The 26,043-nt window shown below is 55.3% G+C and overlaps 1 protein-coding gene across 3 annotated transcripts; it reads left to right on the top strand.

The window, feature by feature from the left end:
* Positions 1–457: 457 nt before the first annotated feature.
* Positions 458–25,226, top strand: SOCS7 (suppressor of cytokine signaling 7). 3 transcript variants are annotated; one of them, XM_072885651.1, is made up of 10 exons: positions 458–1,455; positions 6,946–7,010; positions 10,252–10,356; positions 11,203–11,304; positions 12,117–12,247; positions 12,678–12,846; positions 16,048–16,176; positions 19,008–19,143; positions 19,482–19,639; positions 19,933–25,226. In XM_072885651.1, the coding sequence occupies exons 1-9, from the start codon at positions 581–583 to the stop codon at positions 19,600–19,602; spliced, it is 1,833 nt and encodes a 610-aa protein (XP_072741752.1). In that variant the 5' UTR covers positions 458–580; the 3' UTR covers positions 19,603–19,639; positions 19,933–25,226. The 3 variants fall into 3 exon arrangements, with proteins under 3 accessions (XP_072741752.1, XP_072741753.1, XP_072741754.1); XM_072885652.1 differs by lacking the exon at positions 11,203–11,304; XM_072885653.1 differs by lacking the exons at positions 10,252–10,356; positions 11,203–11,304.
* Positions 25,227–26,043: the final 817 nt, after the last annotated feature.

Raw genomic sequence — 26,043 nt, 5'->3', positions numbered from 1 at the left:
ACCCTCCCCCCGCCTGAAGCAACGGTGACTTCCCTTTTCACCAGCCTTGGGGCAGGTGTGGGGAGAGCTGGTCCCCATCCCCCTTCCTCCAATGGGCCGGCAAGAGCCGTGCAGGGCTCGCAGTACAAGGGTGCCGGGCGCCCGTGCCTCAGTTTCCCCTACCACACCCCGCTGTCCCGGGGAGGGGGGGGGAAGTCCTCTGGGTCGCGGCCGGGGCTGCGTCTCCAGGCGCCCCGGCCGCCACCGCCGCCCCACCGGCCCCACCAGCCGTGTCCCCCCACGCCCCCGCCCCGCCCCGGGGCCGCCCGTGGGTGCGGGGGCTCGGAGCGGGTCCCCGCGGCCGCGCTCCACAGGGGGGAGGGAGGGGGCGTGGCCTCGAGCACTGGGCGTGGCTAAAGCCAGCGGGGAGGCGTGGTGAGGGGCGAGGGGCGGGGCCGGCGGCGGAAGTGGGGGGGCGTGGCGGCGCGCGGCCGTCGCCGCGGAGGAGAGAGGGAGCCGTGGCGGCGGCGGCGGCGGCCGTGTGAGGGCGGCGGCGGCCCGGCCCGGCCCGGTCCCGGCGAGCCATGCGGCGGCCGTAGCCATGCAGCGCGCCGAGCGGCGGGAGGGGGAGGCGGCGGCGGCCGCCGCGGCCTCCTACCGGGTGCTCAGCCGCCTGCTGGGCTACGGGGCCGGGCCGGAGGCGGGCGCGGCGGGCGGCGCCGTTACCGGCGCGGCGGGCGCGGGGCCGTTGGGCCCCGGCGGCGGGCGGCTGCCGGCGGCGGCGTTGCCGGGCGGCGGGGCGCTGCGGGGCCCGCGGCCGCCGCCGCAGCTGATGGTGTTCCGCAACGCGGCGGAGGGGCGGCCCGGCGAGGAGGGCGGCCCGGCGGCGGGAGGCGGCGGCGGGGGCCCGGCGGGCGGCGGTGAGCTGCTCTGCCCGCGGCACCGCTGCGCGCTGGAGCCCAAGGCGGCGGCGAGGTGGGGGGCCGCGCCGCCGGGCGGGCTGGAGCTGCAGCTGGCGGCGCTGGGGCTGCGGCCGCCCGGGCTGGGCGCGAAGGGGCCGGCGGGCTGCCCCTGCCCCTGCCTCGGCCCGCCGCCGCCCGCCGGGCCCGCCGCCGAGGAGACCAGCGACGCGCTGCTGGTGCTGGAGGCGCTGGAGCCCGACGAGGCCGGGAGCTGCTCCGAGGAGGAGCCGGGTTCCCCCGGCCGCGGAGCCGCCCGCGCCGCCGGGAGAGGAGCCACCGGCCCCGGCCCCGCGCCGCCGCCCGCCGCCCCCGGGGGAGCCGGCCCCGGCGCCAGGAAGGGCTCGCTGAAGATCCGCCTCAGCCGCCTCTTCCGCACCAAGAGCTGCAGCGGCGGCTCGGCCACCGGGGACGCCGCCGCCGCCACCGAGGGCCGGCGCACCGGGGAGCTGCCCGCCTCGGCCGGCAGCCTGACCGACGTCTGCGGGGCCCGCGGCCGGGAGCAGGAGGCGGGCAGGTACGGGGGGGGGGGCACGGCCCGGGGGGCTGAGCTCGGCCGGCGGGGGCTGCTCCCCGGCCTGGGGGTGTCCGGCGGGGGTCGGCGGGGTGGTTTTGGGGCTGCAGGACGGGGGTCGTGGGGAGCAGCCGCCTGCGCTGATGGCGGCCAGGAGACCTTGGGGCTGTCGCCGGTGTGAAAGCCGGGTGTGTGACGGTGTGGCCCTGCAGCACGGGGGGAGAAGGGGCACCGGTGCCGTGACACCTTGCTGGAGGTGGAGGATGACTGTGAGGGACGGGTGCCATCCCACGGACGGGTGCCATCCCACGGACGGGTGCCATCCCACGGACGGGTGCCATCCCACGGACGGGTGCCATCCCACGGACGGGTGCCATCCCACGGACGGGCGCCGAGGCTGGCTGTCGGCTCCGAGCTGGGCTCAGGCCTCTCCTGAGCAGCTGCCGAGGCCTCGTCTTTCACATGGGGACGGCGAGCAGAGCTGGAGGCAGGCGGAGGAGGAACACGGTGCTCTGGGCCCTGCATCCGCAAAGGGGATGGCGGAAAAATGTCCGGGAGCAGGACTGGTGAGGTGGTGGGTGGCTCGGAGGAGCCGCTGGAGCCCCGGGATGCTGCAGGTGCTGGCCGAGCGAGGAAGTGGTGTGCCCTGGGAGTGGCCTCTGGTGACACTGCGCTGAGACCCGAGGGACTGGCGTTTCCTCTCGCCCTCTTGCATCTTGCAGAATGATTTCCTGAGGCTCGTGAGCGTTGCGCTTGGGCTCCGGCCTCGCTGGTGGTGGGTGCTGCTGCGGGGGCCCTGCTCTCCCCGTGCTCTGCGGCAGGACGCGGCCGGAGGAGGCGTTGGCCGCCGGAGGTTGGCTTGGTCGTGCGTTAGGCTGGAGGGACGAGTCCTGGGACCTATTGCTGTGGGACTCTGCGCACCCCCCTTGTTCCTCAGCCCCATTCCATCAGCTCCGGCACTCCTCGGCTGCTCGCCCTGCTCCAGCCTCATGTTTCAGCAGAAGACACAAGCTGCTTCATACCAGCTGGGGAGGGTGAAGGGCTGATCTGTACCCTCTGCCCAGGCTCCGGTCAGGGTGGGCCTCCTGTGCTCCAGAAACCACTTTCTGTAGCGTTTCCAGCAGCAGAACTGAAATTCCTGGTGGAGGAGGCAGGGAGAGCCTGCCCGAGGTCTGTGCAGCCAGCCCGGGAGCAGCATTAAATAATTGAATGGACTCTGAGTGTTACAGCGCGGTCCTTTCCCGGCGGGGCTAATTAACCTCGTGTAAGGCTTTTGGGGTGTGTTGCCTCAGTGCAGCTGAAGAGCTGTCGATGGGCGAGCAGGAAACTTTCTCCAGGCTTGCTCTGAAGATGCTGACCTTGGGTCAGGTGTGACCCGCAGCACTGGCTTGCGGTGACTGGGCTCTTCGGCAGCCCAAAAGGCAGCCAGGCTGTAGCGGAGGCCAAAATTACCTCCCCTTTGAAGCAGAGGATGGTTTCTGAGATGGGGCAGCCTCAGCTCCTGTGTCAGCTCCCAGCCCTGCAGCTGGTCAGGGTGCTGGAGTCCTCCCGAGAGCTCGCGTGCCCGCGAGGAGCCTCGCTTTTACATGTGGGGTAGCGAAGCCGTTTTATACAACGGCTTCGTTCCCCACAAATGACTAAATGGGCCTCAAATGGTAGCAAGCCGAGTTGCCTGTAATGACATAATGTTTTGCTAATGGGCTTGTGGTTTATTTGGTCCTTGTGCTTGACGAGAGCAAAGAGTCCTCGGGACCTCCCAGCGCTGGGATTAGGAGAGTTGGCAGTTGTGTCTTAGCAGGTTGGGAGCAGAGAAGCACCGTATCACTGCCCGCGTCTTCCCTTGGTCACTTCTCGTGCTCTGGTGTCGTGCAACTCATTAGGTGGTATTTTAACAAAGGTTACTTCAAGGTGCCTGATGCAGCAACTTTTGTGGTTCAGGGACGACTTTGCTGCTTCCAATTCCAGGAGCCCTCTCCTGCTGACGAGGGCTGGATTATTTGAACGATGCTTTTTGCTCCTACGGAGCACAGCTCCTGTGCTGGTGGGGTGCGGGGCGGGTGTGCTTGCTGCCGGCATCTCTCCTGCCGGGAGGCTGCGCGTTGGTGGGACGGTCCCATCTAGCCCCGCTCTTGTCAGCGAGGATGAGTGGTTTGGGATGCTGGAATGCCCATACTCCCATGAGCAGGTTAGACACAGTTTAGCTAAGCTGGGCTTGCTGGGAAATGAATGTTTAGCCTCAGCAGATGCTGCTTTTCTTTCTGTCTCCTTTCCCAGTTGCCCTCGTCCCTCAGTTCAGAGATAAGTAGTGCAGTAACTTGATTTTCTGCCGTGGTCTTTGCTAGACTTAATGCCACGCTAGCGAATGCTGTCTGCTACTTTGCACCCATCTTCGATGGTTGACTGGGGAGGAAAAAAAAAGCTTTCCTTGGTTCTGCTAAGAGCTGGAGGTTGTTGCCTCCCAGCCTGTGGCCCCCATTAATATAGGATGGATCTGGTGTTCACCGTGAGTCGCTGCTGCAGTTGCTCGTGGCTGACGAGCTGTGCTCAGAGCAACTTTTGGGTTAATTCATGGCTATTGGAGCTCTTGTTCCTGACTTGCAAGTCTCTCTGCGGGCTGGCGGTGAAGGATGCTCCCTTGGTCTGCGGTGGGTGTTATCTAGTCTGGCTCTTTTTTTTTTTAAGCATCTGCAAGAAGCAGAATTCCTGGTATTTGGAGTTGCTGCCCAAGCTTCCCATTGTGCTGCTGGTCCTGGAGGCAGCACGGTGCAGCTTTGCCGCCCACCTGCAGCAGCAGTTAGGAAAGAAACCAGCCCCATTATCTAAAATCAGTAGTTGGGCTCTGCTGAGCTGCAAGAGGCTAAGAAACTAAATGTGGAGACACTAATGTATGGCTTCTCACCCTGGGCCTGAGTGTTGATATTTAAAGGTTGCATCAGTGAAAGGGCTGGTTTTTTTGGAAGCGATTTGTACTGCAGAGGTAATCGGAGGGAGAGGGGACAGAGTTAGGCACTGGTTCTGCAGATGGATGGGTGCAGGCATACCTGAGCTGCAGCCGGCATCTGCTGCAGGTCGCTTGCCAGGTTGGTACCCAGGTCTTGTAAGTTAGCTGTATGGATGACCTTGGTTTTTTTAACATGTCTCTGTATTATTACATGCATGAAGTAGCATGTAGCCAGCCTGGGTGGCCGGGTAAGGCTTGCCTTAGTGTTAACAGGACGGTGCTTTGGGATGAGGGAAGGCAGCACCGTGGGAAGTGCCAGCCGCTGAGGCAGTAGCCGCAGCTCTCGCAGAACTGGTGGGTAACTGACCCTAAAAATCCTTATTTGCTGGAGCTTGAGGGGTTTCCCAGTTTTGTGTGTGCACGAATCCCTGCAGAATCTGTCCACGGCGTTCCTGAATGGCAATGTCCACCTTTGGCTTTCTCCAGTTTTGCAGGGCTGTACTGATCTGATGCAGCAGTGTTCGGGTACTGGTCATGTAGTTACTTCTCCGTGGGTTTCAGCATCGTTTGGAGACGGCTGCAGAACCTGAGAGCAGGAGGAGGAAGTATAGAAGGACGTTGTTTTGGTAGAGACTGAGTTGAGAAGTGGAGGATTCAGTCCATGTGAATCGTTTCTTGCTCTTGCCTTTTGCTGCTGATGTGAGCTTGCTAGAAATGAGAAGTCTCAGAAATCGATGGCTGTAAAATGTTGGCATAAAATGTAGCTGTTTTGGTAACAGCAAAATGCCAGCAATGCTCCTTTCCGTCTGGTTTTGTGGGTGGGAACAGAGCTGTTACTATATTATACGGTTAGTTGATATTAGTCCAGAAGTGTAATTTTGTGTGTGCATGTGTGGCTGATAATTGGTGAATTGCTCTCCTGCAGGGGGAAAAAATCCAGCCCTCAAATAGGTGCGAGAGGCTTAAAATGAAAACACGTTCAAACATTTTAATGGGATTTTATATATCAGGATGATGAGTGTTCTTAGGATTTTTATTTGCAAACTTATAGTATTAAACGTTTATTCACAGCTGTGTGACCCAGTGACACGTCTGGACGCAGACGAGAGAAGCGTGTGGTCTGCCCTGTGAGAAGATGAGGGTGCACCCATCTGCTCTGCACTCCCAGGGCTCTTGGGTGCACGGCGATATGAGACGGGAGCTCGCGTTCCTTCTCCCTGTAGGGCTGCTGAGTTGCGTCTGCTCCGTGCGATCCTTCCTGCAGGGTGGCAGTCCTTGCTCGGAGCTGGTTTTATCTGAAACTTTGTCCAGGCTTTGCAGGAGGCTGCGAGCAGAGCTGGGGTCTGAAGCACAAGACAGGCTTAAGGTTCAGGGTCAACCGTTTGCTGGGAGGAGGTTGGAGAGGGAGGAAGATGTCGAAGAGGAACAGCGTCAGCCCTGTAACAGCCCTGCTCGCAGTGGAAGTGGGGTGTTCTGGGTGGTGAGCAGAGCTGGTTTCTGAGCTCCTGTAGATCTCGGTGGTGCAGCCGCTTGCCTGGATGCAACGGGACCGGTTTCTCTGGCCAGCACAGTGAAGTTGCACTATTTAACTTGGAGTAACCTTGTCTGACCCCGTACAGACCTGCAGACTGATATGGACTGCCCAGTGCTGGGATGGGCGTCGCACGACATACTGTGGATGCTGGAAAGGCCTTTGTCGAAGCTGCGGCACACGAGAGCCTGCGCTTGTGCTCAGCTTTGTCCTGGTGCTCTCCTCTTAGGTGGGAGTGAGTTTCTGGCACCAGGGACGCATTTCTCTACTCGCCTCAACCATGGATTCAGGTCCTGGGGGTGCCATACTCTGTGCCTCAGTTTACCAGCGTTTTCTCTGCCTAGATCTGGATAAAACCCTTTAGCATTGCTGTAGGGAAGGCGCTGGAAGGAGTGGTTTTGTGGGGGGAGAGCACAGGGTTGTTATAAAACTGCTGGTTTGGAAAGCAAGCTTCATGGGAATTGCTGGTATTCCTGGCTCCTCATCAGAGGTGCGTTTTTAGCTGTTTCCATCCATCTCGACAGCTCCGGGTTTCGCTCGCCTACCCTTCACCTGCATTTTGAAACCCTCTGGGGAGATGGTGTCCTCCAAACGCAGCGCGAGGGCATTCGATGCGCTCGCTTTAGGCACAACCCCTAATTGTGCAGGGGCCCAACCTGTTTGTCGAAGGCATTTGGCAATGCCTGATCCAGAGAAATAGCATGACGTCTGTTGTGAAAGAGCTTCTTGGCTCCGGTTACCATACTTGCTTGGGGTTTTTCTTTCCAAAGACTTTATTAATTACCTAGTTAAAGATTTGCTTCGTAGCAGGATGGAGACCTAGCTTTACTGGTTGACTGGCCTACTTAGGCCAAAGCACTGCTCTAGGAGTCGAATAAACACGCAGCATTGAGCTGTCTCGAGCTTCTGTAAGGAACGGTGAAGGTTCTCCTGGTTTGAGAAGGTCAAACGATGTTTTCTTCTGGTGGGATGCATTGAGTCTCCTCATCTCTATTAACAGTGTTTTTCTTATTTCCAATAGGAAACACAGACTGACAAGAACTCAAAGTGCCTTTTCCCCGGTTGTGTTCAGCCCCCTCTTCACAGGTAAGGATTTGAAAGACTTACAGTACGGCATTTCATTTTGCTGTGAAAAGAGCGGTGTGTGCTTAACAATGGATGCTGAACATTGCCTCCATGTGCAGACCGGGCTCTCTGTGAAGGGTCCCTCTATCCTGCTTGACCTCAAACCCTGAACAAGAGGAACTGTAAAGAACGTGGCTGTTGCATATCAGCGTTTTGCAGTTCCTCCTGTTGAAATGCAAGTTTGAGTTGTGCTCTCGGAGGTGAAGGTCCTTCCTCCACGCAGGCCTGTTTGCATCCAAGTGATTTGGAAAATCCCCTATAGGGCAAGTGCAGTTTGGTGCTCCCCTCCCGCGGTTTGAGAGGGGCTAAGACCAAGTCCCGCTTCCCACCTGGACTGCACGCCAACATCAGCCGCTCTGCTGCATGACAGCTATAGGAATTGAAACCTCTTTTGTGGAGCGCTACCTTCTTCTGCATGTTTCCCCCCTCTCCCCCCGTCCTGCTGGTTTCTGACCTTCCTTTTTCTGCTTGGGGGGGGAAGCTGGCCGGTTTATAAATGGTGCGAGGGGGAAGTCCTGCTCCACTGGCAGCTGAAAGCTGTAGTACTGAAAAGCTCCTAGTCATCGTCATGTGCCTCTTGTGGTGTGGGCTCATAGTCAAAACAGTCCTAGCCACAGGGCTTGGGGCTTCCTTGGGAGAATCCTGTCTCAAGACTTGCATGAGTAGGAATCTGGGGTCACAAGTGAGTATTTATCAGCTGTGTGGGGTTTTACATGGCTTGTACGAAGGTCAGATTGAAAATAAATTCATGTTGAGGGTCTTATTTTGATTCCTTTGCCCTACAATATGATTGAGTAGCGATAGCTGTGTTAGGAAAAGCCGGTGGGTAGAGCTGGAAGCCTCCTCTTGCTGCTGGTGTAGGTGTTTGATAGCAGAGAGCGGCTGGAGAGCTCGGTGCAGGAGTTGGTGCGTGGTTTGAGTTCCTGAGTAGGGTGAAGCCCTCTTTGGAGAGCAGCGGTGAAGTCTGACTGCGAACTGGTTTAAATGTCAGAGAGGTGACCTTCAAGGCAGAGCATTCATTTGACTTACCTGAAACTAGTAACTGGAAGCTGCCGATCTGCTCCTGCAGTTTCTTGTAGCTCATTGAGCTCTTGCAGAAGTGGAGTCACTTGGGGGTAATTCATCTGCGGTGGTGCTTGTTCTCTTCTCCATTCCTACATCCCTTCAGCTGATGTCCTGATAGCTGGGCAGCGTGCAGAGGACGTGCTCCTTGTGTGATGTGACTGGCTTCCTCTAAGTGTCATGTGCGTTTATTTAGCAAATCAAGGCTGGTGAAAGCAAAAACTGCTTCTGCTGCTTTGTCAGCAGTTGCTAGGGGAAGTTGTGAGTATAAAATCTGTAATTCTGTGTGCTGGTGGTGGGGGTGTGTGGATGGCAGAGCTGCTTTTCTTCAAAAGAAACTACAGAGGAGAAACTGGAGTTGGCAAGTTTTTGCTTTAAATTTGCAAAATTGGTTTGATTAATTGTTAGTTTATCTTATTAAGTATTTTTAAGATTACTTATGTCAGTTTTTGCCAGTTGGTGGAATACCAGCAGTGCCCTCGTAGGAGCTTTTCCTTTGCAGAAGACCATTGAAGCATCCTCAGAGTGAATGTCTGGAATTTAATTGCTTTGGTTTGTTGTTGACTTCTCCAGTCCTACGCAGCTGAGGACTTGGTTTCTTTAATGGCTGCTGTATAGTGGATTTTCTGAGACTGGGACCACCGAAGTGGGACAGAATTCAAATGTCTGGCCCAACTTGCGTGGTTTTCTTGATCTGCTTTCAGGTTAGTGCGTGGGGCGAGCGGAGGTCTTTGGGAAGGCTCTCCTCGCCTTTCCTGACCTCTCCTCGGGCACCTCTCGGAAGCGCTGGCTCCGTAAGCGCACCGCAGCCTGCCATGGCAGCTCCTGCTGCGTTGGGAAGGATTTGAAAGCTGAGTTACTGCAACCCCTCTTAGTCTGGTCGTCTTTTGGTTTTTGTTTGTACAAGATGAATGCAGCCCAGCCTACTTTGGCCACTTTATTTTCAGGGTGTGGAAATGAAAGAGTGGCTGTGTGCATGTGTGTGCGCTCACACCCATAAGTCCCCCAGGGAGAAGGTACCTTGGATAATAAACAACCCTAAATACTCCTCTTAACATGGCTTATTAATAGATGGGACTTTTAAAAGCAGAAGGAAGCTGAGGCAATATTGTCCTGTGTAATGCATGGTAAATACGTTGTCGGGTACTTAGGAAGAGGTGAGTGATGCTGTGTACGGTATCTGGAGCAGAAGAGGAGTTCCCTGCCCACAGGAATTGAAATCTAAGGCAGCCAGATTGTGTTGTCCTTGAGACTGTGCTTCAGGTGTTCGGGATGGTTTGGTTTATGTTGGTGGTTCATCAGAGCCTGGTTAGACTGATTTTTTTGGAAAAAAAAAAAAACAAAAACCCTTTGGCTGTGCTAACACCACTTAGGGTCTCTCTTTGGGATTTAGATGTTTTCCTTTTGACTCTGTATCAGTCCAATACTGAGGCCTTGACCTTGATTTGATGGCTTCATGTCTCTCCCGTGATTTTTAGGCTGATTTTAAGCTTTTCTGGTTTTAAGTTAGACATCTTAGTTTGTGTCATTGTTTTCTCCAAGCAGTATCCTGGATCAGAGCCTTTAGGCTTCAGTGAATTCCTGCTATTTAATATAAAAGCCTGTCCGGCTCCCTCTTATTAATTTTAAGAGCTGGTACCCTCATGGCCTTTGAGGTAAAAGGTATTTCTGTTTGATCATCTAAGGTGTTGATAGGCAAACTCAGACCGGCGTTAACAGGAGCATTATCTCAGAGTCCTGTGCCAGCGGGTGCTGTGTAGAGCTGAGAAACCATTTCCCAAGACTATATAAAGTGCCAGCGCTGTGCACCGTTGGTGAGCTCTGCTTGATACGTGAACTCGGTGCTGGAAAGGTCTCGCAGTGCCTTCCTCATCGCGTCCTCCTGGTGCTGGACTCAATAGACGGGGTTCGGGCATGCGTACCGGTATCCGTCATTCCCTTCTGCCTGACCCTTGGGCTGTGGTAGCAGAGCTGATCAATGTCTCAAAAGCAATGCAGCGGGGAAACTTAATTTGAAAACAGCTAATGGGATCGTCCTCCAAACCCTGCGGAGGTTACTGCCCCTTCCCCTCTCCCCCTGCCTCCCCGCGCTCAGCCTCTGCATGCCCAATACTAACAGTCTTGCTCCACCAACCTTCAGGTGAAACAGTGTCACTAGTGGACGTGGACATCTCTCAGCGAGGACTGACCTCCCCTCACCCTCCGACTCCACCACCTCCACCACGAAGAAGCCTCAGCCTGCTAGGTACCGTCCTGGAGAGCATCCTTTGCCGTGCGTCCCTATGGGAGCGTAGGAACTGCCCGTCTGCCCTTGCAGGGACGACGGAGGAGCGTCTGGAGGGTCCCCGGCAGCGGGCTCGCTGCCTGCTCATCTGACCCCGTAACGTGCCTGCTCACCCTTCCCTGGCTGAGGATTTTTTTTTTGCTGTTTGTTGAAAGCTTCAGTGTTTCTCTTGACTCAGCCAGGAGGGGAGGGTGGTGGTGGAGCAATGTGAGGTGGGAAGTAATGTGCTGGTTTTGTAGCATTTCTGCTGCTTTTGGAAACTTTTCCTCCTTCCTACCCATCGCCCAGCGAGGCCGGTTCCTTTCTGTGCTCTCTGGTCGGTGGAAGTGGAGGCTCCCTGGGAGGCTGCTGCACCAGGAGCCTGGCTTAGCCGCTCTACATCCTCCTCTGGAGAAGGTTCCTCTGAGCAGGAGCAGCTTAGGATGGGTGAAGTCAGCCTTAGCGAGCAGCACCTTAAACTGCATGCCCCATGCGCTAGGTCTGTGAAATCTCCTGTAAATGCCTGTCTTGTGCCGCAAGCTGCATGCGAGGAGCTAGCTGGGCTGGAAAACGAACTCCTTCGCTCTAGGAGTGCGCGTGAGTGCATGTGCGTGTGCGAGGCTCCGAGCTGGTGTGAAGCGGCAGCAGCCACCCGCGCTCAGAAGCAAGAGGAGGAGGATGGTGAGCTGCCAGTGGGAAGCTCCATCTTCACTTCTCCAGGCAGTGCCGAGTGCCGCTTTGCTCGGGCCGTGTTGTCAGGTGCTCGCCGGCACAGAGCTCGCTCTCTTTCCTGTTTTCTGAATCTCTCTTGCCTCTGTTCTCTCCTAGATGATATCAGTGGGACGCTGCCTACATCTGTCCTAGTGGGTCCAATGGGCTCCTCCCTGCAGTCTTTCCCTCTGCCTCCGCCTCCTCCACCCCATGCCCCAGGTCAGCTTAGCTTTAGCAGCAAGGCTCTGGCTTTCCCTTCAGGGATCTGGACTTGGGGGATTTTCTTGGTAAACTTTAAGGCTGCACTTCGGGCTTTAGCAGCAACGGTGCTGCCTGCGTTGCCCGCTCAGGGACCTGCGGTCCTACGCTGCTGAGCGCTCGGGCGCTGCTGTGTCAAGGCTCTGGTTGCCATGTGGTGTGGCTCCTGTTGCCCACAGTAGTTTTGCTGAAGCTCGTGATTGCACCAGCTTTATCCTCAGTTCAGCGTCTCCCACTTTCTCTGGTTCCCCTTGGGTTCAGCAGAAGCGCAGCCCGCCTCGATTTGTGCTGTGTCAGGTAACGTGTTAATGAGTGTCAGCAACGTCGGAAGAGAGCCGTGGGAGCAGGGCTCAGTGCAGGAACCCCAGCTTTGACAGCCAGCCTGGCGTGCGGTCCGACTGAATGGCACACGAGGATGTTTCCTGCGCACGTACCCTTTTGCTTTTGGTTTCCTTCAGGACCCAGAGGGCTTTAACTGCCCCTTTTTCAGGACGTGTGTTCGTTCCTTCCAGTCTGTGCCGCCTGGCGCTTCCCTTGCCTTCCCTCTGAGCTAGCGTAAGGAATAGGTGAAGGCACTGAGTTAGTCACCTTGGAAGAGCCAGGTAGTGACTCCCGCTTTGTCCTTCCATCGGTCAGCCCAGCTTCCTCCTCCACACTGCAGCTCTGCCCCTCCTGCCCTGAACTCTAGAGCCGAGCGCGGGGGACGGGGCAACTTGTCCTTGGGGCGAGCTCCCCACGGGTGACCGTGGTCCGGGCTGTCTCTCCCTCTGCAGACGCCTTCCCACGGATTGTCCCGCTGAGGCCGATGGAGGCGATGTCCGGCCAGCCCGCCCCGCACCTGCAGTGTCCGCTCTACCGCCCGGACTCCGGCAGCTTCGCAGCCAGCTTGCGAGAGCTGGAGAAGGTAATGGTAACGTGGGGGGGCGGTGGTGGCAGCCAGAAGGAAAAGACTGCGGGGTCTAGGCTCTGGCTTTGGGGACTGACCATCCATTTTACAGAATTGGGAGCATAAGGTTAGGATAGGACTGAAAAAAAACCCCTCCTGCCTTTCTCCCAGTGAGGTCTTTGAGTCTAGAAAAGCATTTTGTTGTGCGTGGAAGGGCTGTTGTCTCATCTGTTCTTTCGGCACTTCTGGGTGGTAAGGGACGTGACGGTGTGCTCTCATCCAGGAGCAACGAGTCCCAAGCATCCATACTCCTGGGTGGATACAACCAGACACTTCCATTTTGGCATTTAAAGGGCATTAACAACAAGAGCAAATCATATTGTGTTTGCTTGCTGATAAAATCGATCTTTCTAGTACCTGCTGATGTTTTGGCTGTCTCTTTTCCCAGTGCGGGTGGTATTGGGGACCGATGAACTGGGAGGATGCAGAGATGAAGCTGAAGGGGAAGCCGGATGGGTCCTTTCTGGTCCGAGACAGTTCTGACCCCCGTTACATCCTGAGCCTCAGCTTTCGGTCACAGGGCATCACCCATCACACCAGGATGGAGCACTACAGAGGTGAGAGCCACGGGCGGTTCTGGGGATGCTGCTGACAGCGAGGGCTTGTGGCTGGGGACCCGTCTGATCACAAGGTCCCAAACCAGTGCTCTGGGCACAGAGCTGGCAGAAGAGAGGGGGGAGCAGCAATGTGTCCTCGCTCTTGCGTTGAGGTTCTGCAAGAAGGCCTTAGAAGCTGCATTTGACTTTGCTTCGTGTGCCTCAAGCAGCGACTCTCCTTATAACCCTAAAAAACTGGGGAATACAAGAGTTCCCTGTGCCTGTCCTCAGGCCTTGCTTTGGAAAACCGGACTCGAAAATGATGATGGCAAGGTCTTTGGGATCCCGCGTCGCTGAGACGTGATGTACAGCAAGAGTCACCATTCGTAGCTGTCAGTGCTTCCCAAAAGGAAGCTTGTTTCCCTGTGAAATGAGAAGCGATCTCTTGATGTCGCGGCTCGCCGCCTTGCTTTGTTCTCCCCGGTCCGCGGGATGCTCGGCAGTGGTACCAGCTGCAGTCTGTCCCAGGCTGAGGCTCGAGCTCCACCGTGGTGGGTTTTTATTCTGAGAACTCCTGGCACGCTGTTGTCGCCCTTTCTTCCTGCCACGCTCGCCCTCCTGCATGGGCTGCTTCTCACCTCGCCCACACGCTTTGTCTGCTCGTCTTCACATGTGGTTTTCTGTATTGAAGCCTTGTGCAGACAGCTGTCCTCGGGCCGAGTAAAATGCCCAGGAGGCTCAATGCATGGGGGGGAAGCTGCCCTGTAACCAGGGGGCAAGCGTTAATAACAGCTGCCTGTAGAGCCTTGTCATTAAGTGTGCCTGCAAATAATGGGTTCAGAGGCTTCGCAGCCAACCTGCTGCAGAAAACAGTGGTTTGCAACCTTTCGGAGCAAAGCTCATCTTTTTCTCCTTTTTGCCTTTGCCCCAGGGATTCCGCTGTTGTCTTCTTCCACCTCTGCTAGCGAAACCTGGCAGCACTTCTGGTCTTGAGCCCCTCTGATGGAAAGATGCCCCAGCATTAATTCTAGCCCGTCTAGAGCCAGTTCCCCTGTCCCTGGCCATTGCGTAAGAAGGAAGGATTTTCATCACCCTGTCCTTATAGAAATTACAAGAAGCTCTTGCAGCTGGAGGAGACGTGAGGCTGCCTGTAGCATGGATACTTTTTCATAATTGAGTTTTGGAGCAAACTTCTTTTGCTGCTGGTCTGCTTTCTTATTTTGGGGCTGGGATATATCCGTTCTCCGAGCTTCCTTAGCCAGGTGTCCTTCCCTTTCCTCCCGAGCTGTCCTTGCTGCATGGATGGAGGTTGGTGCTGCCACCTTCCCTAGAGCAGCACTCCCAGCCATGGTACTGCATCAAGGACTTCGTTTTTGGGTGCAGCGCTTCGGTCTGCATCGGCAGCCCTGTGCTCCCCCCAGGACTGGCTGCCTTGTGCTGAATGTGCTGCGGCACCGTGGAAAACTGCAGACCTGAGCACTTTGATAAACCAATGAAGATGACAAATGGTGAGGCTGGGGGAATGGTAAAGAGATAAATGCTTGACCTTCAGGTTTCAGGTAGATGAGAGGAAGAAACCAGACTTTCTTTGTCTTTTTTTAGGCAGGCTGAGTAGGCGGGCTGGGGATGCTGGTGCTTGTGCTTTGTCCTTTGCATCTACTGGCCACTTTTAAGGGCTCGTTCAGATCCGAGATTCCCAAGAAGAATTACTTATTTTTGTGCTTGTGCTGATCCTGGATGTTTAGCAGGTGCTAACCCAGATCATTGCTCCCAAACTGGCCCACGGCAGGAGTGAGAGGTCTCTTTTCCCAATCAAGCCTACCAGACCTAGCTGTGGGGAGAAGAGGTGTATTTTAAATTTTGTGGGCTGTATATAGCCCCTGTATTGCTGGTTGCTGTCCACCCTATAGAAAGCCGTGAGTGCTGGACATCCTAGAGAGCTGCTTCCTCTAGTTTTTCTGTAACAGGCCGGTGCTGCGGAGCCTGTGATGCTGCTGGGGGAGCTGCTCGTCCAAAAAGTCCCTGGCCTGAAATATGTCCTGGCTACCTCTGATTTGGCTACCCCTTCTCCTTAGCACAGGTTCTTTACATGGATGCAGGGTGTTTCCAAAGTCACTCGGCTGCCTTTCTAGCTCTGGGTTACAGTGCTTGTGCAGATCGCTGGTGTCGCACACCTCCCACTGGAATCTGCCCCCCCTGCAGGCGTGAGCCCGGGTCTGGCTCCTGATGGGCTCCGTCCTAAATAGAGCCCTTGATTTCCCATTTTCCTCTTCCTGGTGAAGCTCCGCTCTGTGTTGGCTCTTGCTGGAGCACTGACAAATCTGCAGGTAGAAAGGGAGGTACGGGGGGACGGAGGGGGATGTAGGCAGCGTTTTGGCAAGTAAGGGGGGATAAATGGCTGCATTTTGGTGCAGGGAGGGGGTGTCTGGTTGCAGCACAAAGAGATCGTGAGACTGCTCTGACTTGAGGCTTAAACTTAACCTATTTCGAGATCTGTAAACAGGTTAGAGGACCTGCTTTCCCTGTGTTGCCCATCTCCGGTTTCATTGTTTGCCAGTCGAGCTCGATGCATACGTCGTGTCGGGTAGCAGTACAGGGAGGACTCTGTCAGTGTATCTTGACCCCGGTTCCAGCTTGACAGTAATTTGAATTAAGGTGTTTGAAACAGCTGGCAAGAACATGAGGCTGCTTCCCTGCCGGCTTTGAAATAAGTGATCCTTGACAGCCGTAGGGCTGGCAGAAGAGGACTTTAGCACCTGGATCGCTGTTTTTACATACCTCTATGTGTGGGCTTAACTGCTCTGATGCACTAGCTTTCTTTGGGAGTGCTGTTGATGGGATACTGCGGAGGAGCAGGGGCATCTGCTAATGCTCTGTTAAAGGATGTTTTGATAGTTTAAGTTTTCGACCCAACAGTTGTTGCAGGCTGTGTACAAGTTCAGGCAAGCATGACTTGTGGCCATGCTTGGGTTACAGTGATCACGTTGCAACGTCTTTCTGCGTACCCTCAGCTCTTGGAGAGCGCTGGTTGCAGTGGAACAGCGTCCTTGCAGGCTGGTGCCACTGGTGTTTCCTCTTAGTGTCCTGCCTCGTCCCAGCTCTATGAGAAGTAGTCAGCCTGGGGCATTCACCTGGTCTTGGAGAACATCAGACTCGTGACTAAATATCTCCTCTTGCCACCAGCGCTCCTATAACGTGAAATCTTTTCTGTTCTGTTGAAAGGGACCTTCAGCCTGTGGTGCCATCCCAAGTTTGAAGATCGCTGCCAGTCTGTGGTGGAGTTCATAAAGAGAGCAATCATGCACTCCAAAAATGGGAAGTTTCTCTACTTCCTCCGATCCAGGGTTCCAGGTGAGTCTCCCACTCTGAGTCTGGGGGATGTTTTGCTCTGTGGTTAGCTGCTGCTCTGTCCTAGAGAGCCAGTTTAATATGGCCTTGGTCTGCTGCGCTCAATGTCCTGGTCTGCATCCTTGCCCGCTGACTTCTCGGAAGGATCCTGAGGAGCAGATCTCTCGCTCAGCAGCTGCACCACGTACTCGTGGTGGTAAGGAGACTTCCCAAACCTTTATTTCCAGGAGTATGGAAACATGATGCCATCTCACACTATGACAAAGGGAGCTGGAGACTGGAAAGCTATTACCTCAACAAGCAATTATTTGGCTGCTAAAACTCTGCTTTCTTCCCTCCCCCAGTCTCAGTACTGCTCCTAAGAACCGCTCCATGCTTTGTAGTTTCCAGTTCTCCCTTAGCTGAGACCCACCTGGGGCTGTCGAGGAGAGAGACATTAAGCTGAGCGTGTGGGAGCGTTGCCAAGTGTGAGCTCAAAGTGAGCCTCAAGCGATAGATACTGTAGATTCAGAGTCCCTGGGGGGGGACCGTGATGCCAGAGCCCATCAACAGGCAGGTGCTTGCAAGCAAGGAGGGAGTGTTAGTGAAGCTTTGTTGAAGCACGTTTGATTGCACGCTGTTGGGATTGAAGAGTGTTTCCCTATCCATCAAAGTCTGGTTCCTTAAATAGGTTCACATCTCACTCCTGCTAAATCTGGGCAGGCAACTGGACCAGTATCTTCTGTATCTATTTTTTCTGGTTTTCACTCATCTGTCCTGGTATACCAGAAAGCTAGCCAAAAAATCGAATGTGAAAGGAAGGGAAGAGTCTGCTAAATAGGCAAATATGCCCCTTACTTGCGAGAGAGCAACAGTGGGGGACAGAATTTGGAGGGTGGGTGAGCAGCGATGCTTTGAACAAAACAGAGCAAGAATGGGAACGCTGCCGTGGTGAGATGGCTGGCGGCAGTGAAGCAGAGAGGGGCAGGACTGAGAAGAGTGTGAGGATTGCTGCGGGAAATCTGCAAGTGAAATTATAGTAAATTTGCTCCCTATCCATATTGCCATCATGCCTGCAGGCCCTGATGGTGACGGCGTCCTTTCCGTGGCACTGCAGCACGGAGAGGGTTCAGCCCAAAGAGCTTCTGCTCCAGAAGGGGCTGGAGGGGAGGAGGGATGGGATGTTCCCTCTCCAGGGTTCCCAGCAGCGCTGGAGTCGCAGCCCAGATCTGTTCAGTGTTGCCCTCTGCTGCAGACACCGCCAATAAATGGAAAGCTGATTTATAACGTGGCCATGCTTTGGGGAGGAGAGGGATGTAAAGCTGGTTTTGCAATGTACCCTGCCTTCAAAAAATCCTTCCAACTTAAAGATACTTTACCTTCCTGATCCTGAGATCTCTTCCTCTTGAGAACAGGGCTTTGTGGGCTTAGGATTCCAGGCAAATACCTTAGGAAGGACTTGTTCTAGAAAAATAGCCTCGAAAAAGAAAACATCCCCCCAAACAGCGCTGTGTGCCTGCTGAGGGGTCCCTCGCTGCCTGGTCCCCGCTCTGAGCCGCCAGCCAGCTGAGCTCTGGCTCCGGGTCCTGCACCGCTCCGTCTGGGTGCAGCGTTGGACTTGGGTGCTTCTTAGAGCTGCTGTGCCTCCATCCTTGAAAAACAAAGTCTCACACTGATGCCTGATCTTTAGTGGGGGGAATATTTAGGATCTGCATCTCCCCAGTGTGCTCGTTAGTGCTGTTCTCCTGCTGAAATGTTAACTGCTGCTCAGAGGAGGGGGCTGTTTCCAGCTCGCATCTGGCTCCTGGCAGTGAGGCATGTGGCTAGCGCAGCGCGCGGAGCTCGTGCTGCGTCCCTGTAGTCGCTGGCTGAGCTCCCAGAGGCTAGATTCCTTTTTGGTAGGAGAATAAGAAGGGGGGGAGAATCCAGCCTTCAATTGATTGCTGTTCTTTGCTTTCTCAAAAGCTGGCTCACAGCTTCCTGAGCTGCCTGGAGCAGTTTTGAGCCCATCTTAGTGTGAAGAGCTTTCCCTTTTCTCCTTTCACTCCATTGCCCTCAGAGACAAGCCAGCAGGAGGGGGTTAGAGTGTAACTTAGCTTTGAATCCTTCTGTAAGACAGATAAAACCTTGTGCTGTGAACGAACCCGGCTCCCAAAGATCCTTCCTAGTGCTCCTGCCGACCTCGCAGTTCTGTGGGCTTGATTGTTGCTCTTAACTTTGGGGGAGGAGGAGGTTGTGGGGCGGGGGGGCGGCTGGGCGCAACTCGCGTTCAGTCCTGCGAGGTTGCTCCCTGCGTGGGGAGCTGGCTCGAGCGAAGCTGCCTCTGCCTTTGTGCCCAGGCTCGTGACCCCAAGAATGAGCAATTCTGGCACAGCTTGAGCTGACCAAATCCCCCAGCTTTTTAACGCTTCACTAGAACTACCCAAAGGGTTATGCAGAGCAAAGCCTATGTGCTGGTCATGCTGCCTGCCTTCTCCTTTGGCTTTCTTCTGCATCCTTCAAAATGCTGTTGCTTCTCTCTATAAAGTGATGCTTCGTCTACTAGGCCGGGGGGGGGGGGGGAGGGGGGATTAAGAGCTCGCAGTGTCCCAGGGTCTGCTTTTCCACAGCCACCCTGTGACCCCAGAGCTGTTGTTGCTTTGTGAGGAAGGCTGGAGATATTTTGCAGCCAAAGGGGTATCACCCCGGGAAGGTTTGGCTCCCCAGTCCCAAGTGACTCCAAAGCAGTGGGCTCCTGGGGAGATCTGCTGTCGGGGACAGCCTTGCAAAGAGCTCCGGTCCCCAAGAGCCAGCTTTTCCTTTCTGAATCGGTAGCAGTTGCTTTCTGTTGTCTCCAATATTGCTTTCTTCCAAAGGTCTCCCTCCAACGCCTGTCCAGCTCCTGTATCCAGTCTCCAGGTTCAGCAACGTCAAATCCCTTCAGCACCTTTGCCGCTTTCGGATCAGGCAGTTGGTCCGAATAGACCACATCCCCGAGCTCCCGCTGCCCAAGTAAGTCTCGAGGACTGGCCGGGGGACGAGTCTCTTGGGTTTCCTCCCTGACCCTCACTGCAGTGAGAAGGCGTCTGTATCTGCAGGAAGGGCTCTGGGAGGGAGTAGTTGACTTCTTCAGCCTTGGGACAGCAAGATAAATGTCCTGTGGTGTGTCGGGACGCATGCAGGAGAGGTGACCAGCTCCTGCCAGTGCCACAGCCTTGGGGTACAGGCTCCTATTCCTGCTGGAGGTGACTCTGCTGGGTGGGCTGAAGGGGAAGAGGTTCTGGTTATCCTTTGCGGAGGTTGGCATGGTTGTGGCTCAGCATTAAAGCTTCTGCCTGTACCTTCCCCAGGCCCCTCATCTCCTACATCCGCAAGTTCTACTACTACGACCCGCAGGAGGAGGTGTATCTGTCTCTGAAGGAAGCTCAGCTCATCTCCAAACAGAAGCAGGAGACCGAATCCTCCACGTAGCGAGGCTGCCTCGCCCATCTTGTTGCTGTCACTGATGGTACGTGTGTGCTGCTGGTCCGTGCACCGTCCCGTGGGGTCAAATGTAAATCGCTCTATTCTCTCTGATTGCAAAGAAAACACAAAAGCCTCCCGAAGAAGTCGTGGCTATTCACTCCATGGTCTTTTACCATTGCCCAGCTTTTTTTGGGGAGGGGAACAGGGCTTCTGCTGCTCTCTCATGCATATTTGTGCCCACGCAAGCCTGTGCTCACTCTCCGGCTGCAGTCTGGGGCAGATCCTGCCGCATCAAGCGGGCCGTTTGATCCCTCTCCCTTCTCTCTTCCACACTAGGAATTTGATTGTCGCCATCCCGTAGCCCGAGTCAGGCTGTGGTGGGAAGGAGGCACGCGATGGTGAAGCCTGCTTCTGCGGTGCCGCTTCTGCTCTCAAGCTCTTTTGTACAGAGAAGAGGGTTCAAGACTCCTAAGAAGCACAGCAGAACGGGAACAAGAGCCTCAGCTCCTGGCTGAAGGAGAGGGGTCTCGGAGACAGCTGAGCCCAGCTCGTGGACTCCTTGCAGAACAAAGAATGTCATGGCACTATTTACAATTTTTTGAAAGTTTTATTTTTGATGTCTTTTTGTTTGTTTGTTTGTTTTCAGCATGAGAAATACTGTCTTATGATCAGCTGAATTTTATTATCCTCCCTTGGAAACTTCAAAGTGGGGAGAGGTAGAGAAGGGGACTCTCTAGGAAGATCACCTGCTCCAGGCATTATGGCAAGACTGTTCTTTGGCCCTCACCAAGAGGGGATGCAGCCGGAGGCAGAGCCGGAGAGCTGCGTGGAGGCAGACTGAGCCAGAATCACACACAGCCATGTGGAATAACCTCCGGGGAGCACAAAGCTCTGAACAGCAGGCAGCTGCACAGCTCCCCTGCTTTATAGGATTTGGGAGAAGAGGACCGAACCTAGTCTTAGGCAGCTGAGCTTTGCAACTGGATTTGCAGGGTGGTCCTACGTGCTTTTAAGTTGGGTCCAAGGAAGGAAGAGCATGTGAGCCATTTGGATGTCCTGGAGCCTTCTGCCAAAGGGAAGCGTTGCTGCTGCACTGGGGAGCGAGGGCTGCTCCTCTGAGCATTGTTCCCTTAGCAAACACTGGAAGACTTTGAACCCCTGTGATAAGTGGAAGGAAGGTGGCAAAGCTGTTGCTGTAACTGCTGCAGCAGTCCGTGGACCAAAGGTACTTGCTATAGCGATCTCAGTCTTTCAGAGCCGTGGGACGTGCACTTTCAGCCTTTGGCTGTGTCCAGAAGCTGTGAATGAAGTGGCTTTCTGTAGAGCTGTGAAGAATCCCGATCAGGAGTCGCTGGGGCATTAAGAGGCATCTTTGGGGTGACTTGGAGCAAGAAAGACATATCTGAGGGTTCTTCTGGAATGGCATCTGATCTCTTCAAGCTTGCTTGCTGCTTCCTCCTCTTCTTGGGATGTCCATGGAACCACAGCAGTTCAGAAACAGTAAAGCCAAGAGAGGTGGTAGCTCTTGCTGTGTTTCTGGGCTTGGCATGGGCTGAAGTACCACTCCCCCTTCAAATCCTGGTCTGCTGTTTCATCCATTGCAGCAACTGCAAAGAGTTTGCATTTCATCCTGAAGTTTAAAGTTTGCCCGAAGTGATGGTGAGAAATCTGGAGAAGCATCTTTACTCCTGTATTTAAACGAGCAAGTGTTCCTGTGCTCTCAACCCAAGTGAAGGAAACGCTCCATCCTGCAGCAGTGTGGTCTGAAAATGCGATGTTGTGTGTGGCCCGGGTCTCCGGGTCTGCGGTTGGTGCCCTGTGAGCTGGCTGCAGTCACTCAGGAGCTGCTAGGACTTTGGTCTTGCCCTGCAGAATGATCTGTGTCCTTGAATTAGACCCAGCCGTGTGGATCTTAAAGCAGCCTGGAAAAATTCTGATTGCCTCTGCCAAGCATTGCTACGAAGGGTGCTAACAAATCCTGCCCTCCCTTTCTTCACCGTCACATCTGGCTTCAGTTTTGGTCTTGGAGAAAAAATATGTTTTTAAAAAGGATTTGGCTTCCAGATGAAACTAATAACTAAGCTTCAAAATCTGTAGAAATACCTCATTGGACACTACTCACTACTGACTTGGGGTTGCGTTCTTGGGGCAGTGGTTATCAGGGAGGGGGAGCTGCCCCAAGACGTGCTGAACAGCATATCCTGACCCTTGGTGAAATTGGAGCTAATCTAGTCTACAGCTACCGCGTCCCCTCCGCGTGGGGACCAGCGTTCATCCCTCCACAGCCGCTGCTGCCTTCCCTCCCCTCGGCTGTAGACCTGCAGCTCACACCAAGTTATCAGCAGAGCCTGCAAATAAATGCAACTGCTTCGACTAAAGCGCACAGCACGTTGGGCAAATGTCGGGGCAGGGGGAAAGCATCTGTACTTGTGCAGGTGAAACTCAAATATCGGCGCACCTGGCCCTGCTGCATCTTGGCTGTCCACGTGCTGAAGATTTGAATCTTCCAACTTATCCGTATGCTGGAATGGAAAACCTTCCTGAGAGCCAAGCCTGGTCTGATGCCTCAAGTGTCCAACTCTGTGCCAGCAAAGAGTAGTGTGCCCGGTGCACGTGTCTCCTGTCAAGCTTCTCTCCAAAAAGAGACCCCGGAGGCAACGATACGATGGTGTGGGCCGGTGCGTGTGGATAGGTGATGGCCCGCGGGACGTGTGAAACGGAGGAGTTGTGAGTCTCCTTTGCCGAAGCTGGGGAGAAGCCGGTCCTCTCCCTAGTGTGATGGTAGTGACAGCATTTTCACTCCTTCCTTCCCTGTTCTGGGATGGAGAGGCACAGGCTGGGTTTGGGAAGGGAAAGCAGACGGCCTGGAGAGCAGACCAGGGAAAACTGGTGCTGGCCAGGCACTGGCAATCGGTGCGGAGCCTGTCCTGCCGATGCTGGGCTTGCCTGGGGTGAAAACGCACAACCCTGCTCCGCGGTGGGTCGGGAGAGCCATCCTGCACCGCTCCGTCCCCTGCCCCTCCGGGGTACCCTGCGTACCCCCCCGGAGCTCCCCGTGAGGGTGGATGGGGTGGCTCTGCGGCTTTCAGAGCTGTTAAAGAAGCAGCCAGACTTTAGGGGCAATACTTGAATTACATGTATTGGGTCGGCTGTCACTGTCCTCGAGAGTGTTCCCCCAACAGCCTGCCGGCGCTTCTGCCGTTACTTGAACCCTGTGCACGGCGGGGACAGCCCTCCCCAAATTGAGGCCAGCGGCAAGGCTTGGGGTCTGTCTGCAGAAGCCAAAACGATGGAGGAAACGTGCTCTGAGGTGTCGGATAGGGGATGGTGGGACGCCAGCCTGTCACGCTGATGTGCTTGGTGTCAGCTGTAGCTGCACAAGACCTCCCTACCCATCCGCAAGCGCGGGAGCGGTGGGGTCAGCTCTGCCATGGAGGTGGCAGATGCTCTTCAGCCTTCCCGGGGCCCTGCTCCACCTCTCCTTGCTCCAAGACGGGCAGGGGAGCTGGAGCGTGGTCAGTGCCAGCCTGCTGCCAATGGCGCTGGATAAGATCCCAAGGTTAACTGTAGTTAACAGCCTTCTCTTGAAATCCATTTAAAACAAAGCTGTTCCTAGAGTTCCTTCACATCTAGGTGTAAGGGGAAGGAGGGACTTGATCTGCTGTTTGGGCATGGAAAAGGGCCAGAGCTTTTGTTTCAGGGCTGGATATGAGCAGAGCAAGCAGAGTGGTCTCTGCCAAGGGGGTGATGGGCTTTGCGGACGCGGGTGAGATCTCAGAGGTGGCTCGGTCCTGTCTTGCCAGTGAATCCCCATCTCTGTTTGGGGAGGAACACCTAACGTTTGTATCCTGCCTGGAATGGTTTTGTAGGTTGGTTCTGGAGGGTGCTCTCATCCTGCTGATTTGGAAAAATTTTTTATAGCCTCCTTTGTCCAACCTTGAATTCTGCAGAGGTTGTTGCTGTCCTCCTCCCTCTATCAGGGACCGGAGGCAGATGAACGATGAAACGGACCATAAAAACTACCAAAGCGCAGAAAGCACCCACGGAAAAGCTCCTTTTTCAGCTGGATGGGTGCAGCCTTCGGCTGTGTGTTGTACCTGGTTTTCAGGTTGGCAAGATCCCATGGCACAGTTTGCTTGAGCTGGCTGCTCTGTGCAGGGCCCCCGCTCCTCTCCCTGCAGCCTCTTTCAAGGTAGGGAATGGCCTGGCTCGCTCCTGCAGCGTGAAATTCAGATAAGCCGGGGCAGTTTTCTCGCATAGAAGTTTTCAGCTCAGCATTGACCTCCCTGGGGCCAAAAGAGGGGGAAAAAAATTCATCCTTAGCTTGGTTTGGGTGGGATGTGCTGCGAGCAAGGGTGGGAACCACCCGAGTTGCTCATGCGAGAGGGAGTCGGTGGTTTTGAAAGCACCGGGCACGTCGCACTTACATATCTGGCCAGTTTTTAAACCCTAAAAGTGTTTTTAATAGGGACCTGTGTTATTGCGCCTGTGCCTGAAGGTGCGGGTGGGTGCAGGGAGGTGCTCAGGGCTGCGCCCTGGCCGGGCAGGCTCTGCTGCGGGTGATGGTTGGGGCTGAAGTCTTGTCTGGGAGCATTTTGGGGAGGAAGCCGCTGGAAAGCAGGGTTTGCAAAAGGCAGGATCTTCCTGCTTCCAGTAGGAAGGGAACTGGCTGTTGTCCTTTGTTCTTTGCAGTCAAGATCTGCCCTTGGGATGATTTTACCCTTAAAATTGACCATCAGGTCTGAGCCTGCCCGTTGGAGGGCTCGTCGGGGACCCAGGCACCCACCCGAGCCCCCTCAGCTTTCAGGGATGGAGGGGTTTATCGGCGTGCTCCGAGCGGCCCCCGTAGCCTTCCCCTCCCCGGCCCCTCGCTCCTCATCCAGAGTCTTCCAGGTGAGATGGGGCAGGCGGGACCCCCCCTCCCAAACATCCCCCCGGGATTAACGGGGTCCCAGCGGCACTGCCTCCGACCCTGCCCAGAAACGCAGCAGCCTCCCAGGGCGAGCTCGGGGTGCTCCCCGCCCCAGCCAGGGCTTTACTCATCAGCGATTTTGGGAGTAACGCTGGCTCTAGACTTGCCTTTAGAGAAGGACGGAGCAGATCTCGGCAGCTCCAAGTGCAGCACCTTGTGCTGCTCATCGCCAGGACTGTTGAACCACCCCCCTGGTAGAAATGCAGCTTTGCTTAATTTTATCTTTTTTTTTGGTGTGTGCTTAATTTATTAAAATAGTTGCTGTATAATTTATTTTCATAAACTATATTAAAAAGTTACTAAATGGTAAAAACAGACTTGCAGGCCAATCTTTCAGAAGAAAAAAAAAATGTTTTTGATATAAACACAACAAATGCACTTTTGGGTGTGTTTGGTTATTTTTGGGGGTGGGGAGGGGGAGCCTGGCTGTACCTGTGGGTTTGTCTGTATATATTGTATTAATAGGCATGTTTGGCCTCTCGTGTGGAGACGTTAGTAACTGCTGCAGGTCCTGTTGGGGAAGCTGGCGTGAAGTTCCCGGTTTGTTTGTTTTTTGGGTTTTTTTTTTGTAAGTCGTCAGTGAGGGAGAGCTGACTTCTGTGTTTGTAACTCATTTCTATCGTCGTTTTGACTGATGGGGTTTGTTTTTTTTTTTTTTGGTTGGGGGGGGTGGGAAGGGAAGAGAGCGGGGGTTTGAAATAAAATAATTGGAAATTGTTTTATGTGCTGTGTGGTGTCTTGACTCCACTGAGTCCTCACCCTGGGGCTCTGCTTTGCCCTTGCAGCATCCCTGTGGGGTGGGATGGGGACCTGGGTCACCTCCTGCTCCCCAATTTCATCTTGTCCCCCTTCCCGGCTGCGGCAGCCACGTGCGGTGCTTCCCCCCTCTCCGCCCTGCGCCGAGGCGCTTTGAACGCCCCCGAGTTTGGCAGATCAAAGCCTGCGCGGCGACAGAATGGGGCTGAGGCGGGCAGCGGGCGGCCCCCCCGGCTGCTCTGTGTGTGGGGGGGGCTGCATCCCCCCTTCTCCTTCTCCTCCATCACTGGGCGTGGGTCAGCAAGGGGGTCTTTGGGTGCAGCGGGGACCCCCATTCCTCCCACCGTGGTCCTGGCCCCGGTGTTGGTGCAGGGGCTTGCTCTGCCCCAGTGCCCCCGTCATGGGCAGGGTCCCCAGGACAGGGCTCTGTGTGGGGACAAAGGCCCCATTGACGGGGCCAGACGGCCTCTCCAGGCGCGATCCGACATCTGGGGCCTCCTCGGGAATTTTTTTCTTGGCTGCTCGGAGCCCGGGGGCTGGAGCTGAGATGCCAGCGGCCCCCTCCATCGCCTGCCTGCAGCCAGTTTGAACCCCACGGGCAGGATGCTCCTGGCAGAGGAGGGGAGCGGGGAGGTTTCGGGGTTCACCCACCTGCAGGCAGGGATGGCTGGGCCCCAGGACTCACCCCCAACAAGAGAGGCTGCCCCAGGGGTGCGGGG

This window comes from Ciconia boyciana, chromosome 22 (genome assembly GCF_034638445.1).
Source record: "Ciconia boyciana chromosome 22, ASM3463844v1, whole genome shotgun sequence".
Classification (NCBI taxonomy): domain Eukaryota; kingdom Metazoa; phylum Chordata; class Aves; order Ciconiiformes; family Ciconiidae; genus Ciconia; species Ciconia boyciana.
The sequence above is the reverse complement of the archived record's forward strand: the minus strand, read 5'-3'. Positions and strand labels throughout refer to the sequence as shown.